We start from the raw sequence: 26,685 nt of genomic DNA on the forward strand, positions 1-26,685 counted from the left end.
AAGAGAGTATGAATCTCTCACCAGGTTGTTTATAATACGGTGGGACTTAACCTAAAGTAAAATGCAATGCCTGTTTTGAGATGAAATGGGAGATCATTTTCTGTCTATGTGCTACTGACTGTCATGTGTTGTCAAAAGCTGAACAACCAGTCAGATTCGTGCCATTGCCAGATCGCTTGGACCTTTAGTAAAAATAATTTTAATACAATCTAATGAGCAAAATCTTTAACTGGCATCTTGTGTGCCCTTGTCACATCTCAAAAGTTTTAAACAAAAAGCTTTATTTTTCTAAGAAAATAGAATATGCAGTGTTTTTATATTTTTTCACTGCCTCCTTCCTTTTCACAAATAACATGAAACTGATTTTAAGTTTGTCCCAATGCACTCATATTTGTCTGTGACAAGATCGTACCTCATTTTCTCTGCTTTCATATGTAAGGCTGTGCTCTGCTCTCTTTCCTGTTTGCAGCAAATTGATTACCTAATATCCCAGTACGCCACAGCCAAGAACAAAGTCATCTATGACCTAAATAGTAAGTAGACCTCCTCTGTGCCTCAGAGAGTGAATTACGGTGACAGAAATGATTTAGTGAGTTCATGCTCTTGGTGATATATCATGTCTATTACCTGAATTTACCTTGTCTACTGTTCTTGACTTGTTTTCATTATGAATTTGTGACATAATCAGGTCTAAACACAACAGCAGTGACTGTCACAGAGGTTCCCTTGTGTATTCATGCTACTTTTAGTCTGTTCTCCTAGCAGCTCTTTCCTGAAAGTTAAGACTCGCAGTGAAGGTGTTTATTAGCAAACAAAATGAAGAAGGGGGCTGGGTCTATGTTTCTGTTTACTTCTATTGATCTGATACTGCATTCTCTGCAGATATAGGTCCATTATTGGGTGGAAGGATACACGATCAGCTGGATAAGGAGGTCAATCCGGCCCTGGACAGAGCGCTCAGTATGGCTGGAGGTACGTCCACACATTTTTAATTTCCTCTTCAGATATGATATAATCATGTTATTCATAGATGCAAGTTACTGAATCCAGGGTGACAGCTGCACTGTTATATCTTATGTAAAATATTAAGCAACAGATAATATCCTGCCTTGAAAACATTATTTCAAGAATAAGATTCAAAATCAAAAACCAGTGGGGATACAAGCTCTCTTAAAGATTTCTCTTAAAGATTAAATTATTTGCTTTGAAGTTTGCCCTTAAATTAATGTCTACTCACAGTTTTCTAATCCAATATAAAGGTTTTTTTCTTGAGTTGGCTAGTTTCTTAAAGCTTAAACTTCAGAAAATATTCAGGCTTTATATTAAATCTCTGTTGTTATGTTTTCTTATGAAGTGAAAATCGAGAGAACCATCAAAGGTAAAAAGTACCCCAGTAACTGGACCCTGACCCACTATCCTTTGTGACCCTGTTCCTTGTGAATTTTGACTTCAGTGTTGCTCTTGTGATTCGTTCCCTTGTGATTTTCCTTTAGCACTATCTGATCCCTGAGTTTTATCTTTACAAATCTCTGCCGATTAATATATTAAAACTGCACTATGCTATTATCAACTCTGGTGATCAAAAATGGCAGAACTTCACAATCCATGATGTTTGGTTGGGATAAATGATACCTGAAAAAGCTGGACCTGAGTACAGAAAATTGACATTTGGATCTTACAATCATTGCTGAATTGTTGACTATTTTTGACTTGGGCCAGCTGGGTGTGAGAAAAAAAACATGTGATGGGCAGTATTATTACTCAGTGCTGTGACACAGATATGAAGGGTAATAAATATACTAGTAATAAGAATCCATATTAACTGACATCCTTACATGTTTCTCTCTAAATACAAAGTGGATCCAAATGTATCCTTTTCTAGTTATTCTGAGGGTAGCTGAGGTCATGGCCTCAATTCAAGGGGTGAAATGTTCATGATACGTGAACAACATAGCTTGTATTTTTGCAATGTTTTCTCCCCCATTACAAAGATTGTGATGTCGATAAAATATAATGTTTTAATATGCATCTTTAATGTTTAATAACAGTTCAGTGCTTCTTCATTTTTCTTTTCTTAATTCATCCAATTTAATTATACAAGGATCATTTCACCTTAAAATATTATTATGGGCAAGAAGATCTTATCAGATATGACTCTCTTTCCACAAAATGTTTGCCTAGTGCAGTTTTAAGATAATGGCAGCAGCACCAGATCTTTTCAAACCCCTGGACATGGAAATGTTTGTATTTGTTCCAATTGTGTTCTTCTAATGTTAAATAACCAAGAAACATTGTGTTTTGTGTGACAAGTCCTCTATTATAACACTGTTATCAAAGTAAAAGTGCACATTTATCCATGTTAAATCATTATGATTGGAATATTTAACTTAGAAGATTTTTATGTATAATGACAAGCAACTGTATATGGATGTTTTGACTACATTGAATATACATGCTTGTAGAAAAACTTCAAAACTTCAAATAGCAGAAATTAAGCATGCCAATAGTGGGATTGATAAATACCCAAGTTTGTCTTCTGTTAGTGTCCTACTGGGTCTGAGCCGTGGAGTCTAGAGATATTAGTTTCTGGTTAAACACTTCCAAAAAAATAGAATAAGAGCATTTTTCGCTAAGGGATAAGTAGACGTGGATATGGTATTTATGCATGTAGGACACAGTATCCATCTGTGCTCACTCCCTCTAGAGCTGCTTAGCATTTAGCCGTGTGATGGTAAATTCCCTGTTTCCTCTCCTACACTCTTGAATCTTTTAAACACTTGTTCAAGGATGCCAGTGTTTTTGTATTCTTTATCCTGTTTAATTTTAGAATCGTGCTGCAGGCTACTCTGAACACTGGCTGTTTTGTTGTGTTGCATTCAGTTGCTGGTAAAAGAATTACGTACAATCTTAAGTAGACAAAGCTAACTTTACTGTGACCTTTCCTGTTTTGCTAAAGTTTGCTAAGAGAAAAGCAGTCAAAAGAATGATAGACTCGGCTCAGACCTAGTCCTGAGTGCACACTTTGTTGGCTGTATGAGTTTGCTCTTTTGTATAACATGAGAGAATAGGAGACTGTCAGTTGACCATGTGTGGTTTTACCATAGGCACTGGTGGAGTTAAACTACCGAGCCACAATCAAAACATGATGGGTGGCTTTCCTTGAAAATTGACGTTATTGGTTAAAACAAAATAGCATTTAAAGTCCTGTGTCCCAGACAGATGGGCTTAATAGCTGACAGAAACATTCAATCCATGACTCGAAATACATGTTTGCTTTAATAAGCTCGCTGTATGAATTATGTAAGTAAAATTTTCAGGACAGAACCAAAGAGTCAAATCAAACATGCATTATTTTTTGTGATCTTACCAACAAACTATAAAATTTGGGGCTCATGTAAAAAAACTTATTTCCACTTATTCAATTTTAACTTTTCTCTAAAAATATGCCATCCAATGAGAAAATTAGATGTTTTTAATGAAGTTGTGTGTGTTAAACCCCTGAAACCATATTTCAAAGAAATAATCTGTGCACTTGAAATGATGGAAATTGTCTAATTGTTGTCCAAGATGTTTCTTCTCTGGAGGGAAAGTTAAGTGTCCTTTGAAACTTCAACCTGATTCACTTTCAAATATATGTTTGGTCTCTTTAATTCAGCAATGCGCGAAACAAAGGAGGCTTTGGAGAACGTCAGTGCAGGTCTGGAGGTCCTCAAAGAAGGAACAGGGAAGCTTAACTTCAACCTGAGCCTTGTTCGCACTAGTATGAACCGCACCCTCAATGACCCAGGCTGTCATGATGAGGAATCAGATGCCACCTCAGCTCAGCTGTGCCGAAACATCCGTCAGTCACTGTCTCAGCTGCAGATCAGTGCCAACTACACACGGGTATAAAACCGAACACAACACAGTCTGATATGATGATTCAATGCAAGACACACAAGCTAATAATTTTTCTTATTTGGTTAAAGTGCAAATCAAAATGTTATTTTTTTCTGCTCATCATTAAAACAACAAGGGTTCATGTTAGACAAGGGAGTTAAGGTTTGTCAACCATCTAGGGTTGCTGCTATGATATAGTTAAGATTTCTATCAGTTGAAACTGATAAAAAGAAGAAATAACCTCTACCTTAAAAATCACATAGCTCCTTTCTCAGAGGGTGGTTAATACCATTTATCTGATCAGTTATACCAACTAATTAAACTAAGTTATCTTGGAAATGGTGTCACAATCAATGGTCTGTATTTTTCACTGCCTGTTAAAATACAGAAATCCCTGAATGCTGATCAGGATTGTTCACTGGTGACCATGTAATCGATGTTTCATTGTATGTTTTCATTTTAGCTACCCAAAGTGAACACACAGCTGGAAAAAGTGAACGATGTCATGAAAACAGACCTAAGTGCTATCGTCCAGAGGGTGAGCTTTGACCATGAACATACTTATTTTATTACATGCATGTCTGAGTTCCCCCACAAAAATAGATTAATTACAAAAAAGGATCATGGACACTGAAGGCCAGTTACAGTTGAAGTGCTCAGGGAATTATATGTGAATTTTTACTTTCTGCTGAGTAAATGCAGCTTGTATTAATTCATTTAAATGTCGAGGGCTAATTATATTAAGTATGAGCAGCAGCTCATACTAATTTAAGAACATTTTACACTTCAACAGACAACAAATGTCATGCTGAAAGTTCACACATGGCCTATGACCTCTTAATAGTTTTGGATAAACAGAGTTTGTATGCTCACTAAACTCAAATCTGATAGAGCTGTTTGTACAACACCAGTCTGTTAACAGAGACCAAAGAGTCCAAAGTACTCTTCACACATTTTACTGGCTAAGTGAGAAACATGGATGATCAACTTAAGTGTTTCTTTCTTGCCCTTCCACCTTAGTATGCAATTCAGCACTCTCTCACCATTGCCCTTTACCATTTCCCTGATTATATCAAAATGTACTGAAAAAAGATATTTTGTCTAAATAAACCTTAAGAAATGCCATTTTAATTGAAAATACTCCTTTATTTTAGAACACACGTGAGGAGGCTATAGGCAGTGCATCTAAGGCAAAATGAGTTTTTGCAGTAAGCCTTAGCCGTCTGAAGTTGATCTAAAGTTATTACAAGAAACATCAATTACAACTCCAAAATTGGGGGCAACATTTAGATATGCTGCTCTGTTTGACAGGATGAGCACAAGTCTTTGATCACTTCATGTTGAAATCCCTCAGTGTGTGTGCAAAGATGAAAAGATCCGACCTGCTGTGAATGGTATCACTCTGCAGGAAGAATTAAAAACATCTCACAGACTACTTTATTAAACAGACAGGGAAGGTAATCTACATCTCCATATCCCATAAAACTTGGTAGACTCAAGCAGTTGTTCCTATGAGCTGATGTTTTTATTTGTGCCTGGTTTTAGAGGTGGCTGCAGCACCTTCAGCATCCCATTCTTCCTGTGTCCTTGAAATGGACCAAGAAGCTCTTTGTATCAATACTGTGTTCTTCTCTCCTTACAGGGATATGCTTCACTGAACGACACACCCCACATGGTCATTGAACAAACTAGGAGTGTTGTGGAGAGTAAGTGATACTTAAATGCATTAATCGATAATGTCTGCGATGTGGTGTGACACTAGTAACTATAAATCAATGGGATGCATCACCCTCTAGTGCAGCTGTAGTTTCTGTCTATTTTCACCTATGTTTGTATAAGACATTTAATTAAAACTGAAGGCAAAATGGATTGATTTGTTTCCCAGATGTACAGGGTTTGGTGGACGGCATTGGCAACAACATCAGCAGCTTTTCTAAGATATTCCCCGTGCAGAGTTGCCTATCCAATTTCACTATTTTCATCAACCATGCCCATGCCAAGATTGAGGACCAGTATCCTGAAATTGACCAAATGGACTTCTATAGGTACACTGACCTCTTGACTCGTGAACATCTTTATAATCTTTATAATAAAAAGGACACCCCAGGATGATATATCTGTTGTTTTAACAAAAATAGTGTTTTTATTTACCTGTTTAATTTGCATTGATTGTGTATTTGCATTGTTTTAAAATGAGAAGCCGGTAGGGCTTTTCATACAACCAATTAACCAAACACACAGAGCTAGATTTTATCCAAACATATGCAAGATGATGTAGTCTTCTTTGTGTTTAATGTCATCATCCAGAACTCAAATTTCTGACTATTTTTCTTCCCTTCTGCTTCCAGATGGATTGGTTGCATTTCACTCTGTTGCATGGTGGTCCTGGTCCTGGCCTTTAACTATCTGGGCCTGCTGTGCGGCACGCTGGGATACGACAAGCACGCGTCACCAACGACAAGAGGATGCATCTCTAACACGGGAGGAACGATGCTCATGGCGTGAGTCAACTACTCATGCTGCAGGAATTTTTAGAATACAGAAGGAAACACAAAACTAAAAGCATTCAAGTAATTTGAGCTAACTATGGTATTTTTTGTACTGCTTTTCAAGCAATGGTTGCCCTCCAAACATAACATTATCTACTTCTTTAATAGCTGCCATCAGTAATAAGGCACCATACTTCTAAAACAAAAAGAGCAAGATTTTATTTGAAAATTGTTACGATTTGAAAATAAGCTGTTGCACAAAGGTGATTTAAATAATACAAAACTGAGAATAATAGGTAATGATAAACAAATATGTGACGTTAATCTACAGATGCTGCAGGGGCAGTATGGATATTGCTCATACATCTTGAAGAATCTTGGTTTCTAAACATTAACTGTTAAACATTAGTGTGATTGGTAAAATAAAATGTAGATACAGATAATTGGCCAAATGCTTGATATCAGCCTCGAACAGTATTATTTTAGCAGATATTTTAAACTTAGTGTAATACCTTATTAACATAGGACTAGAGTAACCTAGGGACCTCTAGTAATTTGTAATAGTCACACAGGACGATTTTGTTTTCAATCACGTGTGAATCAACCATGTCTGTAATTTCAACAGGTAATATTTACTCTGTATGAATCAGTATCTCTGTAATTTAGGGTAGTAATTGAGTTTTCTTTTACAGCTTTTCTGATCGAAATATAATAGAGGCTGCATGGAGGATTGTAAACAAAGTTTTGATACATATAGGTTATAAATAGTGCTTCTCTTTTAGTTAATTTCAGCTTATGTGTAAAAATGACTTTATTTTAATTCACTGAATTATTTCAGCTCTGCTGTCCAGATGTGCATGCTTGCACAGCTGCTCTGCTTCCTACAGTGTCTCTTTGTAAGAGCCTGATCTTACATCAGTATTATTTAGCCATACATTTCATGCAATGCACAATCTACAGTTTGAAATGTGACGCTTAACATTCAGTGGTTAGACTCCTGAGTTGTTAGGTTTTAATGCTGTTGAGGATGCATACCAATCCCAAATTTATATGCAGAATAATATTCACAGCATTATCTGCATAAAAACTATTAAAAGTAACAGGAGAGGTCTGTATTTAACATTAGACGTCTCCCTTTCTCATATGGGAGGGATGCTTGACTTCCTCTTTCTTCCTCCGCCTGGTCAGCTGCAGATGTCATTGTTCACTAGTTTATTAGCCATAGACAGCTTGCTACTGTCTTGTGTTATGTCTTATTAAGATATTGCCACAAAGTTTCTGCATCTTTGATAAGTGGCTGTACCTGATGGCATGTCTGCCGCCCACAGTGGGGTTGGATTCAGCTTCCTCTTCTCTTGGGTGCTCATGGGAGTGGTGACTCTCATCTTCCTGGCTGGAGGAAACATGGAGAAACTTTTCTGTGAACCGTTCCATACCAAAGAAGTGTTCAAGGTAAGCCGTGATGAGTCCACCCTGAAATCATACAGTAGTTTTGCCAATCTTAAAATCACATTTCAAGCATTAAATTGACTTGATGTCGTATACTCTTATGCTTTATATACAGTGACTTTGAATGAATGGCCTTCAGTCTATATTGTATATCTGTCTGAAGTCCAAAATGAGCAGCTTTTAAATAATTGAGATGACAGACTGAATACCAATCAGTTTCTCTTCTGTGGTATCATCAGAGAGTTTCTCATCCCAGTTGTGAATGCTGTTGTTTGTATTTGGTCTGGATCCTTCAGTAGTTAAGCCATCCGTGGAGCAGACAATTCTATTTGCCTCTAATTATAAATTTTACAAAACACACATAAAAATAGATAATCAAATTATATACAAGAATGGTTTGTTTCACTTGATTTATTGAGCTGTATTCTCTGAAAAAAAGGGAAGATTAAACTTGTATTTTCCAAATAGATAACACATTTTACATCTTGTTGACATTGATTTTTTTTTTTTATTTCCTTTTTGCAACCGTATGAGTATGTCTAAACATTTTACTTTCAGTTAAGTTATAAAGATGAGTGGCGCAATATAGTTTCATTTTGATAAGAAAGCAGTGGACTATGGGAGAAATATTTATATCATACACTAATACAATTTATACCACAGGTTATCTAATTTGCCTTACAGATGACTTATAAACTGCATGCATTTTGTTGTATAGGTTTAATTAATTTAGGTATAAACAAGAAGACAGTTTTTGAGCAGTAGATGAGTTGTTAATGACTACTAGCAATTCTTTCTCTCTATGTGATTCCTCAGGTTGTGGATGCCCCTTATCTGGTCAACCCAGAGTGGAAGAACTTCATCCCTGGCTACATATACAACGACTCTGACCTAGACCTGACAGCAGAGAGCTTATACAGGCAAACAACTCATTTTTATGTATCAAATTGGCAGAATTAGGTTAGCTGCCTTACAAAATATTGCAAATCTGTCTTGTCTCCATTTTATTTTCTTACATGTGGTTAGCAGATTTTGCGCAAGACAGGAAATAGATTCAGTTTTCCATTTTTTTTAAGTGCAGGTGTTAGGGTCAAACATCAACTAAGCAAGCTGAATATTTTACTTCCATTGATGGGGATGCAAATGAGAGAGAGTTGCTATTAACCCTGAGTAGCTAATTAGCATCATTTTTCAACACTATCCCTGCTGCTCTTCTTCAGCCTCTTTCTGGGGGATTACATCAGCTTTCATCATCTCCCTCCAGTGGGAAGCTGCATATCCTCAGTAACTGAGACAGCAGACCCACAGTCATTATATTTCCAAATAGAGCAGCTTTGCTTCAGCAAGTCTTGGCCCATTAAAAAGCAGGCAGTGCTAACACTGTGTGTATTATGTGTGCCGATATGGTGTGTAGCTGCCTAAATATTATCATGGCACATTTATCTCTGACAAATCAGAAAATATTCCAGTATTTTGGAGAACATTTTGCTGTTTTCTGTCAAAGACCTCGTCATTGTGCCATGTACTTCCAGTCAAATTCACTTGGTGGCAGCAAATATTTTTACTCTGAAACTTTTAATTTGACATTTCCTCTCCCTCTCTCTTTTCTACCTCTTCACTGTTGTACCTTTGTATGTTTGTCCGTGTTTCTCTTTCTTAGTACTTGCAAAGAGAACAAAGGCATATACTCAGCCATGCGACTGGATAAAGTTTTCAACATCTCCACCTTCCTGAACACAACATTGGTCAGTTAATTCTATGGTATATTTCTGACAAATGTATTAATTTTTTTTACGTACAGTAAGCCGATAGAGGAGCTCGACAAATTAGGAAATGGTATTTAAAACCTTTGGACATGTTTCACAAAAAAAAATTGTAAATTTATTCCAGTAACCTCCACAAGTATTTAATTTGTAAGCCTAAAAATATAAACTTCATGTAGAGCAAAAGGTTTAGAGTACTTTAGCTCTGTAGGGTAAAGGGTCACCAGAAATTTCCATCCTAGGCTAACATGTTACATTAGCATTACCTATTGATGGCAGGTTGCTTAACATGCCTGCACTATTACCTCAGTCTGAGACAATAAATTAACCTAAGTTTCTTTTCTTTTTGATCAAGAGCCAATGTCTGCCTGCCTGAGACATTCAGTGCTTTGCTGCCTGTTGGCAAGAATTTCTTGGCTCCTTACAGCCAACAGCTGACAGGGTCCATGCTGCGTCTGTTCTTCCACGTTGGTGATTTGTCTTCATTACGTGCCTGCACGTTTTAAGCTTTCAAGTGCTAAGTAGAACAGACTTTACCTCTTTTATCTGATTTCCTAGCTGAGTCTAACATCAGTTACACAAATCTCTGTGTGACCCTTTAAAAATCTATGTAAAATGTTTGTTTTGGAGGATATTTGCCTTGCTTCACTATTTGTAAACTCCCCGTCAGCTTTGTGTTGTGGAGTGACTTCTGCCAAAAACAGCGTAGAATTTTACTCATAATGCTTCAGCATTTTCCTGTCTTGTTTTTAGAGGATAACCTTTGTTGGTTTAGTGGCATATTGCAAACTGCTAAAACAATCTACTAATTCAATCGTTCACTAGTTTTCTTATTGCATGAGGAACAAATATGTGAAAATCAATCAATTAATCACTCACCAGAATTTCATGATATAGAAAATCTTGATAAGATAGGCCCTCCATGAGTAACACGATGAGTGGTTTGAAGCTCATTTGGCCCATTTGTGTTGCATTTCAGCTCAGGGGTCACTGTCATGAAACAGTGTCCATTAATCTTAGGACAAGGCCATCATGGAACAGATCACCTAAAAGGAAAATCTGATTAAAGATTAATTTAAACTGACTTTAGACTTGAGAAGCTCAAAAATTAGAAGCTGTAAATATCATTGTCATGATATTAATATTTCAAACTTCAATATGATAATAGAAATGATAAAACAATAATGTAAACCTTTTCTATATTGAAAAAACAACTACAGTGCACTGAATATTGGGTCATGTCTTGTCTTCAGGCATTATATATTACAACAACCCCCCAAAACCACGTCTTACATGCACAAATAGGTTGGTAACATTTTAGTTTTGATACATTCCTGACGTATTTGTACAGTTTACAGTGTCAGGAGTTTGCAGACAATTTCTGATGGATTTATTCAAGTCCTTAAAGTCTGTCTTGAGAATTATTTTTAAGCCATTGCACTTTTCCATACTGTCGTTTATTTAACTAATACAATATTCAACTAAATGTATATTGAAATTAACTGTGGTTTTATAAGTGTCCATCCAACCATTTTTTATTTGAAGGAATTTGAGATCATATCACATAAATAAATAAATAAATAAATAAATAAATCAAAATTCACACAGCCTAAAAGAAAAGAAACTTTAAAAATTACCTGCGAAGAAGGAATCCAAATCGTTAAATGCAATAATAAGATTGACTGTACAGCTTTTACAATATGCATAGATTGAATGGTTTTGTATTAAAGATAATGTATTATGACTTTAGAAATTATTGTGATCCTACATGTTGTGACAAGATGAAAGTCTGTGCCATTTGGGTTGCTATAGCTTTATTGATAGCCTACTGCAGACAGGATAAAACCATTCCTCTGGCATACAGTGTCCATATTCTTTGAGACAAACAACTTCATGGTCAACATTTTTGTTGAATTCTCATTATAGTACCACAATAAAAGCAAATATTTTCTTTTCTGGTGGCAAAATTGCATATTGCTATTCACAGCATCCTTTTAAAAATTCCATATGCCAACATGTCTTCCTTTGGTTTTGGCTCTTAATACAGACAAAAATTCTTTGAGTTTTTGAGACACAATAATTGCAAAGGTTTTGCTTTAAATCTCTTGTAGCTGAATTAATCTGAGATATAACACTAGTATACAGGCTTTTGTGTAGAAATGCATTAATTAGGACATAGATTTTAAGCAAGAAAAGCATCATGGAAGACCATTCTTGTGGGTTCTGTGCACTTCTGTCCAAACCTCATGTTTAGGATCACTGGCCACTCTTGTGCCAACATTTGTTTTGCATTCATCCTAGTCTTTCATTATGCTAACAATGTTTACAAAGGATTATAGTAATTTCCTGTTTGTGTAGTCCATAACATATATCAATAGCTTTTATAGGTCTTTCTTACAAACGCATAGGTAACAGCTGAAATCTTTAAAAATCAATTTACAGTAGAAGTTCAACAACAGTATAACCCTATGTTTGGTCATAAAAATTACACTGTACAATAAACACACATCACAACAATATAACCTTGGACCTTGTATTCCAGTCCTCATCTGACCTATTCACCCTTTATTATTTACAGTTTACTAAGGAAGTGGTGGGCCAGCTAGAAAGTGTGAAGATCGACCTGAGAGGAATTATTCTTTTAGAGGCAGAGGGGAAGCAGAACCTTCTGGATTTCTCTGAAGTGGGGCTGTCTGAAATCAACTATGCAGACTACCTGGAAGAGGTGATACTATCACAGACACACAGAGACAAACAACTTCACGCCAGCACATTTAAATGAGTGGACATGAGCTGTATATTATGATGGGTGAGGAATGCTGATTATGAAGCAAAAATATTCCGAGCTCCATCAGCAGGTTATAAACTCTGAAAACAATGTGACGAACTACAAAGTTGAAATACAGTCAGAGGATTTTTTCTCAAACTTGGATCCTATTGTGAAGGTATTAACAAGCTTATCTAAAGCCAGATGTTAAGTTTTCTGAGTCGTGGAGCTTTAGGGAGTGCCATCATGGTTGCAGCTTTTTATGAAAAATATGGCGCCTGCAGCACAACAACATAAATATAGTCGAGGAGGAAAGGTGAGAGAAAATGTAACAACAGCAAGCAATACAGTCATTAAACTTCCCATAACTGATAATCTGTCCTTATGTGTCAAGTAATCTTTCATGTTTCTCAGTGTATTAAATGCATTCTTGTGTTAACTGAAGAACTATGCAGTTGATGCCACTGTTCCAGCCAGCTGCCTTCTGTTCATGTCTTGGCTCCACATTACATCACCAGTACAATATGCCAGCCCCCACTACAAGGGTATTTCAGAAGGAGACAAAGATGGGCTGTCCATATTCAGTGGTAGACATGCACTAAGATCCCCTTGCATAGCTGGATTGGCCATATTCCATGTCTGATATCTGGCAGGTCCATCTTGCCAAGCTTCAAACTAAGATGTTTGTTTCAGGCCAGAGAATGCCTGGACCAATCAGCATCAAAAGAGGGTAGCTACAGGCATGGTTTAGTTGTACTGCAAGCCTGTTAACAATGGCTGATGAAGAGATGGATGCGGCTATGGCAGGAGTTTTTTCAGAGCTGGACAACATGTAGAAGAGCAAAGACCTCACTGAAAGATTTTCTTGGTGGAAAATGTGTTTTTACTGTTCTCTTGACCAGCTTCAACTAGAGTTTAATTTACCATCTGGCTCCCCTGATAGTGAACGATGATTATGGCTGCCTGTCTAGCTTGCATTACTGTATGTAGTTTACTCCCGAGGGATGGCTCATGCTTTCTGCTTCATGTTTTGTTTTTTTAAGTTGTTCATAATGAATGTGACAGACCATCCAACCAGTTCATCCAACCAGCTAAGCTTTTTGTAAAGTTTCTGCCCTTCTCTGATATTGCCTGTGGGTTTGTGTCCTGATGGTTGTGACATATATCCCATGCAATGGATTTGTGAAACAGTTTGTCTGGCATGTCGGGTTAGCTAGACAGTCTGAAAAAAAAATCTGCAAACAATTTGCATGAATGGTAAGAAATTTTAAGGGAAAAGGGCAGATTGTCAGAAGTATACATACAAAACATAAGACAAAAATACACATAGTGAATATGATTGTATTCCATTGGTCTTTATAATATGTTGAAGCTGGATTGCATTATGGACTTGTATGACTTCTATAAATACCATCACAGTCTGTAAGGCTAATGTAAATATTGATAAGACTGTGCTATACATTAGCTCATATTATTATATCACATTTTTGCTTTATTGGTATATCGCCAGAAATAGTTTCCATCAGTTAACATATAGCAGGCGGCCATGCCTTACCTAATAAGAGCCACTGCATGACACAGTACACTGAGTTCTGTTCAGGGCCACTGGAGGTTGATTACCCAAAAGGATTTCTGCCAAAGCAGAGTGCACAGGAACAGGCTGGGACTTGGCATTCCCCTGTCTTCTTCAACACAACCTGTCAGATTTACTTAGATTTATGTCCTGAGAGAGCAAAAGTAAAAAAGCTTTGAGGGCTGCATTCAAGTGTACCACCACCTGTCCCGATACAGTCACTCTCCAAAAGTCAGGCTCAGAGTTTACTTGTCCAACTAATTTTTCCTGCTCTAACCTTTGCATTTGTAGCATATGAAGCACATCTCAGCTTTTAAACTACAAGAGCCATTCAGGTAAAACACAATAGAAGTCATGGTCACAACAAGCACCAATTAGGCTGGCTCCTAACTCCATTTATTTGAATCAATAAGAAGCAATCTGCAGCTGACAAGGCTCACTTTATCTTGGGCATCAATTAAGTCAGCTCTATCTACTTAGCAGCTTTTCAGAAAGTTTCCTCTGGAAAAAAGCAGTGATGGGCTTTTAAGATGTAATCAGGCCATATTTATGTGTTTTGAATAAAGTAACTCAGCCTTGTCATTATTAAGATGCTTTCATTTATCTTAAAAAAGTAACAAACAGATTCCTAACTGCATTGCTGATACTAGTTGACATTCAATATTAAAAGAAAATCAGTAGTTTATGAGAATTATTTATCTGTCAAAAATAACTACCAAAAGAAAAATGTTTAAATGATTTTTTCCTCTTTATGCCTGCTTATCTCCAGGTCAATAAAGGAGTCACTGTGGTGGACCTGCTCACATTTTCCCGAGAGCTTGAGGCTCAGACGGATCTCATGGTAAGAAGATCCCTGCTTCTGATCTGGTTGACACATAAACATTAACTCCACATGGTTACACAGTTTTTCCTTAGTCAGATAATTTGGTGACTTTTTTATTTTTAGCAACCATGGGAGCAGATTTAAAAGTCCCTAGTCTCTCAAGCTCCTTGTGTTTTTTGGTGTAATCAGTGATTCTGTCCTGGCTTTTCTCAGGGACCAACCACAACGTCAATAAGAATCATGATATTTGGCATTTGGTTGGTTATCGGTGTCGGCATTTTGTATACCTATAATCATCCGAAAATAAATGAATCAAAAATTTGCTGCTTTGGCTCTAAGGTGTTAGCTCCCCTCCAGTTTTAGTTTAATTCTTTACAGTCTCACCAAATGTCCTGAATACAACACAATCTGATGTCACATGAGTACCATCAAAACAGCACTTCAGCCTTTGTGCCACTGACACACTGGCCATATGGCATCACTTTCTGGTTTCCTGCTGCTACTGTGTTGCGCTATCATGCAGATAAAGCTAGGTTTGAATTGTTTAGTTTTTTTTTCTTAATTTTTTGATCCTGCAATTTTACTTTTGCCACTTTAAGTACATTTTGTACATCATAGTAAATACAATTTGGTTCCAAATAGTGGTTACTGGTCTCACAAACTGCTAATAATCAGTATTGGCCCTGAAAAATTTGTATCTGTGGACCTAAAATAGAACAAAATATATGATTAAACAAAGCGACAGGGCAAACAGCATGTTTACACAAGCCCTGGGAGGACATGCGTGCATACATTTTATTTTACTGCATTCCTCTGATAATGTGGACCTGTTTTTAATCTACAGATCATGAAACACTGGCACATTATCATGGGAAAAAGCTTTTTTGTCCCAAGACAACAGAATAAATAAGACCAGATTTCTAGAAGACAATTTAAATTTATTCGCTATCACAGAAAAATTAGCAGCTGGCAGTTAGATCACACCCCAGGTACCGAAGCTTGACACACATTCACAACCCACTTTGGGTTCCCACCTGCCAGGTTAGAGCCACTGGTTGAAACCAAATAAAGTTTGTGGGAGTAGTTTTCTGTTCTGCTGTGCCTCTTTGAGGCTTCGAAACAGAAACACTTTTTTACCCTTTGGTGACTCCTGTAGGTAATACTTGAAGTTAAGTTTTATTCAAAGGAGCTTTCTTTTTTTAATCAAAAACAGTCCATGATGTCAGAGTTATGCCTGAGAATTAAGGTAAAAGCACTCAGTATACCTACTTCAAAAAAGGGAGAGATTTCTCTTAATTGCTGTCATTCAGAGTGTCCAGTTTATTGCAAATAGTACCATTACATGTCTTTATTACTCTTAAATAATAGCAGATCAATGTCGCAAAAGAATTACTGTCACCGAACAGCTAGCTAACAATAAAAAATAACAAATATTCCTTCTATGCTACAATTAATGTTTATTTTAACCAAGGGTGCATGTTTCTGTGCCTTGTTTTGTGTTTTTCAGCCCAGAGGCGGTCTGCAGACGGCTCTGAAAGGCCACATCGGGACTCTGCGGCAGATCCACCGTCAACAGATCATCCCGATGGAGCAGGCCATGGTAATGTCAGACTCTGTGTCTCTGTTTTCAGTCCAGATATTCACACATGGATGAGCTCTTAGATTTTGGTTAGATTTTCCATCAAGTTATTCCCTTAAAGGGAGCATCCTCTCTAAACCACTTATGCAAGTCATGTATTTTGCATTTCTTTGGCTAATTTATGTTTTTTACTTGACTGTCTTTCTTTCCTTCAACAACAGAGAAAATATGAACTGACATGACATCAGGGTATTAATATTCACAGAAAACCCTTGATTTTGCATGCTTCAAAAAGTTGTACACTCTCTTTTTAATGTGTTTATTTAGCAGTCATACAGAAACCCAGCACGGAGGAGAAAGAGACAATTTTCTCACCAACGGTGGCCTTGAAGGCCAGAGTGCAGTCAAGCCACAGGGCATGTTGTTTTCTTGACTGGGTGCTGATTGCTATTTTAGAAAAATCCCAGCTCCTTTTGTACAAGTACAGGCTGTACAGGCTGTACATACTGCCCACGCTTTACGTAGGGGTTGCTTAGAGGCACTGTGGAAACTGTGGGGAAATTACTTTGGATGATAAAGCATGGTGCTTGACATATGACAGCGATGACCAGAACATTATGTGGGTTTTTTCACTAAGGGTGTATACTCACAGGAGCGGACATGTGGTTTCCTTTTACTGTAAATACACTGTACAGTGGAGGGATTGTTGATATGTTGACAGCATATGTTGTAGACCAACACTTGTAAGTTGTCCAGACACAAGACTCAAAAATGACAGAATATTTTTCAGCTGGATATTGAACAGTTAACATTAACAATGTAATATCAGTTTTGTGTTTACAGCTTGTTATGCCACTCTAAAGTACCCAAAAATACATACATTCAGTTTTTAACCAAATCCTCCTTGAGGGTGCTCATTCACACTAGACCCAGATGCCCCAAATCATGCCAAAGCATGATTGCTCCCTCTCCCCAGTTCCCCACTGGCCTGCATTCTCAAGTGGCTTTCTCTGGGCACCATTTGTGCAAACATCATCACAGTGTCATACAACAAATAAAGGGGTTTTGTTAACAAGAAGTGCAGTCTTGGTAACCTTGCAAAGCAGATGAATTTGCCAGACTCCATCTCTGTCTTCAAGCAAATCCATCTTGAAAAGCTCCAATCCACAATGTTTGTGCCGAACAGAACACTGTTTGGACCAATCAACATCATTTTAGAAGAACAAAGTGGAAGCTGTCGGCGGGGTTTAGTTGTAGTAGTCGAAGCTGTTTGTAATGGCTGCATCCACTGCAGTAATTAGCTCGACTATAGCTCTAGTATGGCATCACTTTTACCAGAACTCGATCATATTTCTGCATGAAATAGGGAATAAAAACAACACCCAAAGTGTATAATGATGGGAAAGATGTTTTTGCTTGTCTGCCAAACTGCTTTGTCATGAGTTTGTGAGAGTTACAGGGGAAAGGGTTTGTTGTGTGAGTGGGTATATACAATGCCTGCTAGTGGAGTGATGAGCTCAGACTTAGGGCCAATCCCATTTCTACCCCTTAGCCCTTCCTCATCTTCTACCCCTTCCTCTTGCCCCTTGAAACAGAGCAGTAAGGGGTAGGGGTGAAAACCTCCCCTTAAGAAACGAGACGCCACTTGATTGCTGTTCATCTTCACACATTGCAGATAAACAGTGCCTCATCAGAGGTGACAGTAAAGCTTTGACCATCTCCATACTATGGATCTCCATGATGATCTTCTTCAGTTATTTACACAATTAATAGCCCTCATTTACACGTTTACATACCATAAATGCAATAAACTCCCATCCTCAGTGGCTAAAGATTGAATATATGAGAAAACACAGCTGTTGTGTTTTTCATAAGTGAACAGAATGCATGGAGGGAAATTCATCATACCCCTTGGTTTCAAGTGTGGTCCTGGAAAATCTTAGTTTCAAGGACTATGTAGCCCTTGCCCTCGATTCAAAAGAGAATCGGGATACCCCTTCACCTGACGTGAATGCGCAAAACCAAGGGGAAGGGCTAAGATAAGGAGTAAGGAGTAGAAATGGGATTCACCCTTAGTCACAGTGGCAGTTTTGTCAGAACTGGACAATATTTCTTTATGAAAGCAAGGGCAGAGGGCAACACTGAAAGCTTTCTATGAAAGACAAGAATGCAAGAAGACCAGGTTATGGTTTACACTGCTCTATATTGTAAATGTGAATAGAACTACTAAGTGTGTGCTGAAAGTTATCTTAGAGACTGGTACACCCTTTGACAATGAAAGTTTATTTCAGGATTTGATTTAATATTATCAAAAGCAGAGTGTTTTTGACCCTCAGGCATGTGTCATCCAGCTTTTCAAGTCTGTGATAAACAAATTAAATATTCAATTTTCTCTTCCTTGTCAAAGGCAGTGACATTTGATTTTAATAATGCCAAGGATTTACAGCCACAAGCAACTCAGACAGCCAGTGATGCACTTTGACTCAGCTTTTTAAAAGTTTTTTCTGTTTTTCTTTGTTTTTTTAAAACTTCAACTTCAAGAAATATGTTAGAGCAAGGGTAAGCAGAAATGTGTTCATCCTGTGTATCTAGTGTTCCCATTCATTTTTTGTAACATTTAGAGATTTTTCATCTCACAGATGCAGATGTGATCTAAGATATGCGTGTTTGTTCTTGTATTTACTTTGCATAAAGCTCATACACTCTATGGTGTGGAACATGAGGGATTTTGTACCAAAATATGTTCAAATATCCATTTTAAGAAAATAAATGTGACCTTTGTTCAGTCATTTATTTGGCGACAATGTGGATATTTAATTTTGGAACAAAGTTCTTCAGCATGCTTGTACTGAAAGCAGAATATTGTTCATCGAGTACCGCTTTTGTTCTTGCTTGGTCTCTGTGTTTCACTGCTGAATGTATCCAGGTCTTTAAACTACCTCTAACTGTATCTTCTCACCTTTACCTTTGTACTAATTTATGCTCTTTATTTTCCTTTTTAAGAGTGCATTGAACCAGAGTATGAGGTTCCTGGAGAGGACAGCCTCTGACTTGCCAGTAAGTAAACCAGCTGTCAAGTGTGAGTCTGAAGCACTGGCTAAGATTAAGGCTCAAACTGATCATAATCTTTAATTTCTTCTCTGCAGAACAAAGTTTTGGCTGTCATTGAAGCCATTGAAGCTGCACAGTACCTCATATCCCAGAATGCAACACAAATAATCAATCAGGTAAATGAAGGATCATTGCACTGGTTATATTCTCAATTTCTGAAGGGTCTGTAATTTTTGTTCTGTCTTATTCTTTCTCAGGAAACAGCAAAATACACCGCAACTGTTGTTGGCTACTTCCAACAATACATAGAGTGGGTCAAAACATCAGTAAGTGTTTGTGTGTTCATTTGTTAACTCAGTTAAGACTGTGGGGTTGTTGTATTAACATCCATTTTTGGCATTCAGTTACCATTCAGATAAAACCTTAATGCTAGGTGTGGACACACCAGAATGAGTACAGTAGCTTAGACTGCTTATGGGGATGTCTGGGATGCCTTCATTTGGGTTTTTTGGCATAGTTGCATACATTAAAGCATGTAGTATTTAACTAGTGAGTATAAAGTGTGTTTTGTTTTTGTTGGCCCAGCCTTGCTCATAGTGATTAGAATTCCGTCTCTTTAGAGATTTTCATCATTTGGCTCAATCTCATGATATCAGCCAGTCTTGTGACTTACAAACAGCTCCTCATTTGGTGGCATTTTGCCTTTTTTCAAACAACTATTGAACAACAGAATCGAAAATAGCTCTTTAATTGGAGCAATCGCTCATCATTAATAAAAGGGCATGCACTTTAAACTGGCACATCGACACATCACTACCTGCTAGGCACTTGCTGTGTAGATTTAAGTTGCTATTACAATCTTATAAGTACCCCACAGGATTCATTTTCTTAACAGTATTACAGTGTTTCAAAAAAATATGAAAAATTAAGGAGAAAAGCTGTTAAAGAGGTGCCATTAGCCTCTAAGCTTGTGGCGAATTGAGACTCATTTAATTGTATTGCCAGTACACAGCATGCAGGCAAACCTCACCTTAGAAAGCCATGGAAATAATGTGTGGGCTGTTATTTGCAGAAGAGGCTTGCAAGTGAGTTCTGATCGCAGGTGGTCACTGAAGACTAGCCAATGCATGGTGTGAACTGTACCTTTTAAAAGTTTTCACCCCCTTGGGTGTTTTACCCTTTTATTGATTTTATAAATCAATCATGGTCAATACAATTTGGCTTTTTTGACAAAAAAATGACAAGAAACCCTGTTCAGTGTTAAAGTGAAAATAGATTTCTACAAAGTAATGTCAGTGAGTTAAAAATTTGTAATGGCAATTAAGTGACTGCATAAATATTCACCCCCTTAAACTCAGTATTAAGTAGATGCACCTTTGGCTGCAGTCACAGCACTGAGTCTGTGTGGATAGGTCTCAATCAGGCTTGCACATCTGGATGCTGCAATTTTACTCCATTCTTCTTTGCAAAGCTGCTTAAGGCTGCATGGGGATTGGGCAGCCCTTTTTAAGTCCAACTACAAAATCTCTATTGCATTGAGGTCTGGGCTTCGACTCAGACACTCCAGAACATTCACCGTGCTGTTTTTAAACCATTTCTCTGTAGCTTTCGCTGTATGCTTCAGGTCATTGTCATTGTCTTGTTAAATAAATATTCTCCCAAGCCGTTAGTTCTCTTTACAGACTGAATAAGATTGTCCTCTTATATTTTGCTGCATTTGTCTACCCTCTACCTTTACAAGCCTTCCAAGGCTGGCTGCTGAGAAGCATCCCCACAGCATGATGCATGTGGTGTGTTTGTGGGGATGTACAGTGTTTGGTAACCACCAAACAGTTGTTGTATGCAGAGTCTCTCCCATCTCAGCTGTTGAAGCTTGTAACTTCTTCAGAGTAGTCATAGGTGTCTTTGTTGCCTCTCACACTAGTCTCCTTCTTGCATAGTCACTCAGTTTGTGGGGAAGGCCTGATCTAGGCAGATTTACACATGTACCATATTCATTCCATGTCTTGATGATGGCTTTCACTGAAATCTAGGGGATGTTCAGGGCCTTGGAAATGTTTTTGTATCCATCCCCTGACTCATACTTTTCAAAAACCTTTTCTCTGATTTATTTGGATTGTCCTTTTGTCTTCATGGTGTAATGGTAGTCAGGAATACTGATTTACCAGTGGATGGATCTTCCAGACATGGATGTCTTTTGCTACAATCACTTGAGACACATTCACTGCTCTCAGGTGATCCCTATTTCACTAACTGTGAGACTTCTAGCACCATTTAGCTGGACCTCTGTTGAATTAGGTCAGTCACTTTCAAGGGGTGAATATTTATGCATTCACTTATTTTCACCCCACCCCATGGTTTTCTTCAATTGACTTTACTTTGTAGAAATCTGTTTTCACTTTGACATTAAAGATGCTTTTGTGTATTCTTTCTTAAAAAAGCCAAACTATATTGGCCATGGTTGATTTATAAAATCAATAAAAGGGTAACACATCTGAGAAAATGAATGCTTTTATTGGCACTGTTAATACTGAATGCAGTTTACATGGTCTCTGATTGCCCACTAGGGATGTTAGTGCAAGGTTCTCACTTAAATTGCACATGTTCAACAAAACCAAGCACTGCTGGTATAGAGTTGGCAGAAATACCTTTACATGTTACATAAGAGTTTTGGAGTGAATATAGAGAAGACAAATATAACAGTAACAACCTCTATGAATTTGAGGAATTTGCTTTGTGGCTTATTGGTTTGTGCTGTAGTTAAGCAAAGGAATCCAAAACAGATTACTGAAAAACAAGATGTTTGAAGCTTGAGGCTGTTTTGTCAAAGTACATTTTTATTTCATCATAGTTTTTCAGAACATTTAAATTATGGTATGTATTGTGCAACACCCTGTGACTCATGCAAGAACTTTCATTGTAAACATACAAAGTAGGAGGAGTGTTGATGCATGTATTCCTGAATCTGTTGTGTGCAGATGTTTACTGTTTCTGTCCTGCTCTCTGTAGTTGGTCATGGACGTTGCACCATGCAAGCCTTTCAGCAACATGGTGGACACGGTGGAAATCATTACCTGCAGTTTCTTGGTCGACTCCATGGTAATTACACCGATGATCCAGTGAAACAAAGCTTGTTTAAGCAGTGGTTAAAGGGTTTTTCTTATTTCTTTTTTTCAAAGATTATCTTTTGGGCTTTTTGGCCTTTGCTGGACAGGACAGCTTAAGAGAGAAGAAATATATGGGGAGGAGAGCTGGACTAGATTGAATTTTTAAGGTTAGGTTGGTTAACTGTAGCTCATTTGATTTGGGTATTTCAAAACTGTACTTCTGATGGGTCCCTTTCATCCTTCAAATAAAACTTTTCAAAGAATCTTTTCAGTTTGCCTTCTATGTTCATGACAGTTTTTAAAGTTTAGACAGGAAAATTTCTGAAGACATTTTGACAGCTGCAGGCACTGCAGGGAAACTGATCTGGTCAAAATAAGAAAACATTTGATAAACATTCAGTATAGATAAGTTTAAAAAATGAAAATCTGTTCTTCTTAATAGTGATTGTAAGAGTAGTTTTAAAATTTTAGGCTTTTATTTTGAAGTTCCAGTCTACTAAAAAGAATATAATGTAGTTACTGTGAGGTTTTTACTATAAAAAGTCCAGTAAATTCCAGGGATTTTAAAGAACTACATTTGAAAAACTAGGCATTTACTTTGATATCCATATTCATTAAGATTTTCTAAAAAACGTAATTTGATAAAACAGGCTTAAGTTTGAAAATCATTCTAAGTAAGATACTCATATACGAACCAAAATAAAATGAGATTTAAAACAAATCTAGCCTGATTAGGTGGTCCTTAATCATTTGTTTTGAAAAAAATTGGTCTTTATTTTGATACCTCCAGCTGTTGGTGGTGTGGCTTTTATTGTGAAAATCTAGACTACTTTGGAGATACTTAAGATAAATTTAAAAAAAAAAGAAGAAGAAAGAGTAGGATTTTACTCAGGAAATTAATTCTACTTAAAAGGGGTTATAAGATAATTACTTTGAAATTTTTTAGGCTTTTATTTTGAAGTTCTACTTTGGGCATTTCTATAAAATCTCTGGGAAATGATAAAGGCTTTTATTTTGAAGGTCCAGTAATTTTTGAAATCCACTTTCATTAAGATTTTTCCACAAACTTAAGTCCAAAAAACTGGCTTTGGTTTGAAAATATTCTCATACCACCTAAAATTAAAATGATTGAGACTATTAAAAAAAGACTTGCCTACATAGGCAGTTCTTGATTATTTGATTTAAAGAAAATTGTTCTTTACTTTGAAGTATGGCTTTTATTTTGAAAGTCCAGTCTACTTAGGAGATCAAAAATATAATTTCATTTGAAAACAATGTTTTTTTTTTCTTGCTATCCACTACATTTATGGTATTCTAAATTTCCACATTTGAAAAAATATTTTAATTTGAAAAAGTAATTCAGTTAGAATATTTTGAAAAATTTATTCGAAATGATAGAGCCTTTTATTTTTAAAATCCAGCCTACATGAGAGATTAAAAATAATGTACTTGTATTCTGTTCATTGACAAATATTAATAGACAAATATTTTTTCTTCAATAGTTGTTTTTTTTCCCCACAGAACACATTTTGGATGGGTTTGGGCTGCAGCACTCTCTTTCTGCTCCCAAGCATCATCCTGGCAGTCAAACTAGCAAAGTACTATCGAAGGATGGACACAGAGGACGTTTACGATGAGTGAGTATCTACACTTTATATACAATCTAATTCACCACATCTTAAAAACTCTGTCTGCTTTCTATTCATATATTTTGTACTTTATACTATAAGCATAAGATGTAATGTCATTATATGAGAATGAAAATGGTTGCCAGACATCCTTCTTTCTCTTCAGCTTCTTCTTTTGTTGTAGTTTCTAGCTATACGGCAAACTATACGGCAGTATTTAATTTTAAGTTTGTAATGTGTTTATTTAACTGTTCAAGGAGTTATATGTGTTATTCGATAATGTCTTTTTATTTATTTTTAGAAAAAATAAGTTTAATATTCATAGAGGTTTGTTTACCCGGCTGCTTTATTGCTGTTTTATATCTCTTCCCTTCTCTCTTCCTTGTAGTTCCTCTGTTTCTGGGACTTGGCATTTTACTTTGTGATAACCATTTCTACTATTTCCATCCTCCATATCTTTATTTTTGTGTCATTACTCTCTGTCAAGCACTCGGCACTTTACAAAGAAACATTGACACATTTGTCAATTTCTATTTCTTATTCCTGGACCTTCTCCTCAAACACACTTCACTCGTCACAACTCCACACAACACAACGTCTGGATCAGTGGCGTCTCTCGCCATACGATCTGCGCTGAATTACAGGAAACTTTCTGGTGCATTTCTACCACTGATCATGTCAATAACATTTTTATGTTGTTTTTTTGTGTATCTTTATAGCATTGAGACAATTCCCATGAAAACGTAAGACATTTTACCCACCTGCCTCTCCTTTACGACTTCTCTCACTCTGTGCTTTTCTCTGGATCTTGTACATAGAACTGTTTACTAAATTCTTGGTGCTGGTTTACGTTTTTAAGCTTGGAATTGCTCTTATGGGTGGATGGTGTGGCTTGTTGTGGTGTGCTACCTTTGAAAAGTGCCCCTTACCTTTTTTTGAAGGGCTCTTGCAATCATTACCTTAGAAATCCACCTGTTTTTGTAATTTACAGTGTAAATAAAACACTATGATTTATACTCAAAAATATTTCTCTCCTCACATTCTTTAAAAGTTCAACTACTCCAAAAGAAAACATTTTTACTCTTAAAGTTTGATCAGCATGCCATGTCTCTCACATTACATTTTTCATCCCTTTTTGTATACGATGTTTTGTTTTCAGTATGGAAATTGGTAATAATGGTTATCATAGTGAGCACTCACAAGGTATCCCAAATCCTTTGATGACAAGGTAAACGTTATAATAATCCTTGTTCTGCATGTTGTGGGAGGTGGAGGCATGCCAAGGGAAGTGGGTTTTCTCTTTTACAAACAAAATGACATGACCGGCCGTAGTGCATGCCTTTCAAGGAGCTGGTTCACCGCGCACATACAAACACGAACACATAGGCGACATGAAGGTCAGGAAAGTGAGCAATAACATGAAGGCTGAGAAGTAATGGTCACTGTTATGAAATACTGTTTTTTAATGGTTCAGTCACCCAGTCAAAAATGACACGTTTAATGAAGGCAAGAAATATGTGAAGTTTAAAGTATAGAAGAATATCAATAATAGCATTCTCAGTTAAAATGTTAAAGGGGGCATATTGTGCAAAAATCACTTTTTCAGGCTTTTCTAACAAAAATATGTGCCCCTGGCCTGTCCACAATCCCACCAAGTTCCAGAACCCCCCCCCCCACCTTTCAGAAAATGTGTGCTGAAACAAGCCGTTCTCAGATTTTCCCCTAATGATGTCACGTGGGGAGTTAGCCATGACTGCCATGATTGAGTAGATATGAGGCTAGTTCAGCAGAAAAATATTGAGCATTGGGGATCAATTTCCTGTTTTGTTTTATGGAACACTTTACACACGTGGACAGAAAAAACACAGTGGTCTCTGAAAAAACTTGAAACAAACAAAAGTAATGAAAATTATATATTGCTATTAAATTGTGGTTCAACAGAATCATTAAAAAAAAAATATGAAACTGGCCTGGACCCTCTTCTGATAGTCATTTAGCCACAGACTATAGGCGCCATGACAATAGTTGAATACACAACTCTAAAGTATATAAAAATATTACAAAGTTTGGCACAAGTAAATAAGCTCAGTATGTTTTATGTCATTTATCAGCTACCATTACTTCTCACTGTCTCCTTGCCAAATGTTCTGCTGGTTGATGAGTTGATTCTGCTTTATCACTAACCTACCGCATGCTCTGTGTGTGCACCTCTGTGAGAAATCTTCCTGTTTCCTCTCATTTAGAGTCAGCCAAAACCCGATGAATGTACACCTGATCATTGTGTTCAGAGACAGGCAAGCATGTCAAGCTTCGGTGTGATGCTGGGAATGCTGCTTCTTTAGTTTTCTTTTTATGCAAATAAAAGATCTAACTGCATGTTATTGCATTTTCAGTTGCATTTGACCAAGGATCGATTTAAACAGTCCAACTACTGTAATAAAAACTGTAAGAGGAGAGCAGAACGGCTTGAATAAAGAAAACAACCACTCAATTATCCCTTGAACCTTCTATTAAACTGGGAAGATTTGTGCTACATAAGTAGGGTTTTGTTTAACTTTGTGTGGGTCATAACACTAA

The 26,685-nt window shown here is 37.0% G+C and overlaps 1 protein-coding gene across 9 annotated transcripts in view; it reads left to right on the forward strand.

Annotated features, from left to right (window-relative positions):
* The window catches only part of prom1a (prominin 1a), a 138,530-nt gene that overhangs the window by 100,220 nt on the left and 11,625 nt on the right, over positions 1-26,685 (forward strand). For 4 of the 9 annotated variants that reach the window (XR_005992466.1, XR_005992468.1, XR_005992467.1 and 1 more), the window contains exons 5-24: positions 470-533; positions 883-972; positions 3,656-3,885; positions 4,343-4,417; positions 5,522-5,585; positions 5,765-5,924; positions 6,228-6,380; positions 7,697-7,820; positions 8,634-8,737; positions 9,478-9,562; positions 12,159-12,305; positions 14,690-14,761; positions 16,251-16,343; positions 19,326-19,379; positions 19,469-19,549; positions 19,631-19,699; positions 22,383-22,472; positions 24,002-24,117; positions 24,828-24,851; positions 25,268-25,336. Coding sequence is in view for 4 of the 9 variants with exons in the window: in XM_041797624.1 (XP_041653558.1) it covers positions 470-533; positions 883-972; positions 3,656-3,885; positions 4,343-4,417; positions 5,522-5,585; positions 5,765-5,924; positions 6,228-6,380; positions 7,697-7,820; positions 8,634-8,737; positions 9,478-9,562; positions 12,159-12,305; positions 14,690-14,761; positions 16,251-16,343; positions 19,326-19,379; positions 19,469-19,549; positions 19,631-19,699; positions 22,383-22,472; positions 24,002-24,117; positions 24,828-24,851; positions 25,268-25,336 (1,964 nt within the window). In the remaining 5 variants the exon portion in view is untranslated. The other 5 variants (XR_005992469.1, XM_041797625.1, XR_005992470.1 and 2 more) reach the window with 3 other exon arrangements.

Source organism: Cheilinus undulatus, linkage group 10, assembly GCF_018320785.1.
Source record: "Cheilinus undulatus linkage group 10, ASM1832078v1, whole genome shotgun sequence".
Lineage (NCBI taxonomy): Eukaryota > Metazoa > Chordata > Actinopteri > Labriformes > Labridae > Cheilinus > Cheilinus undulatus.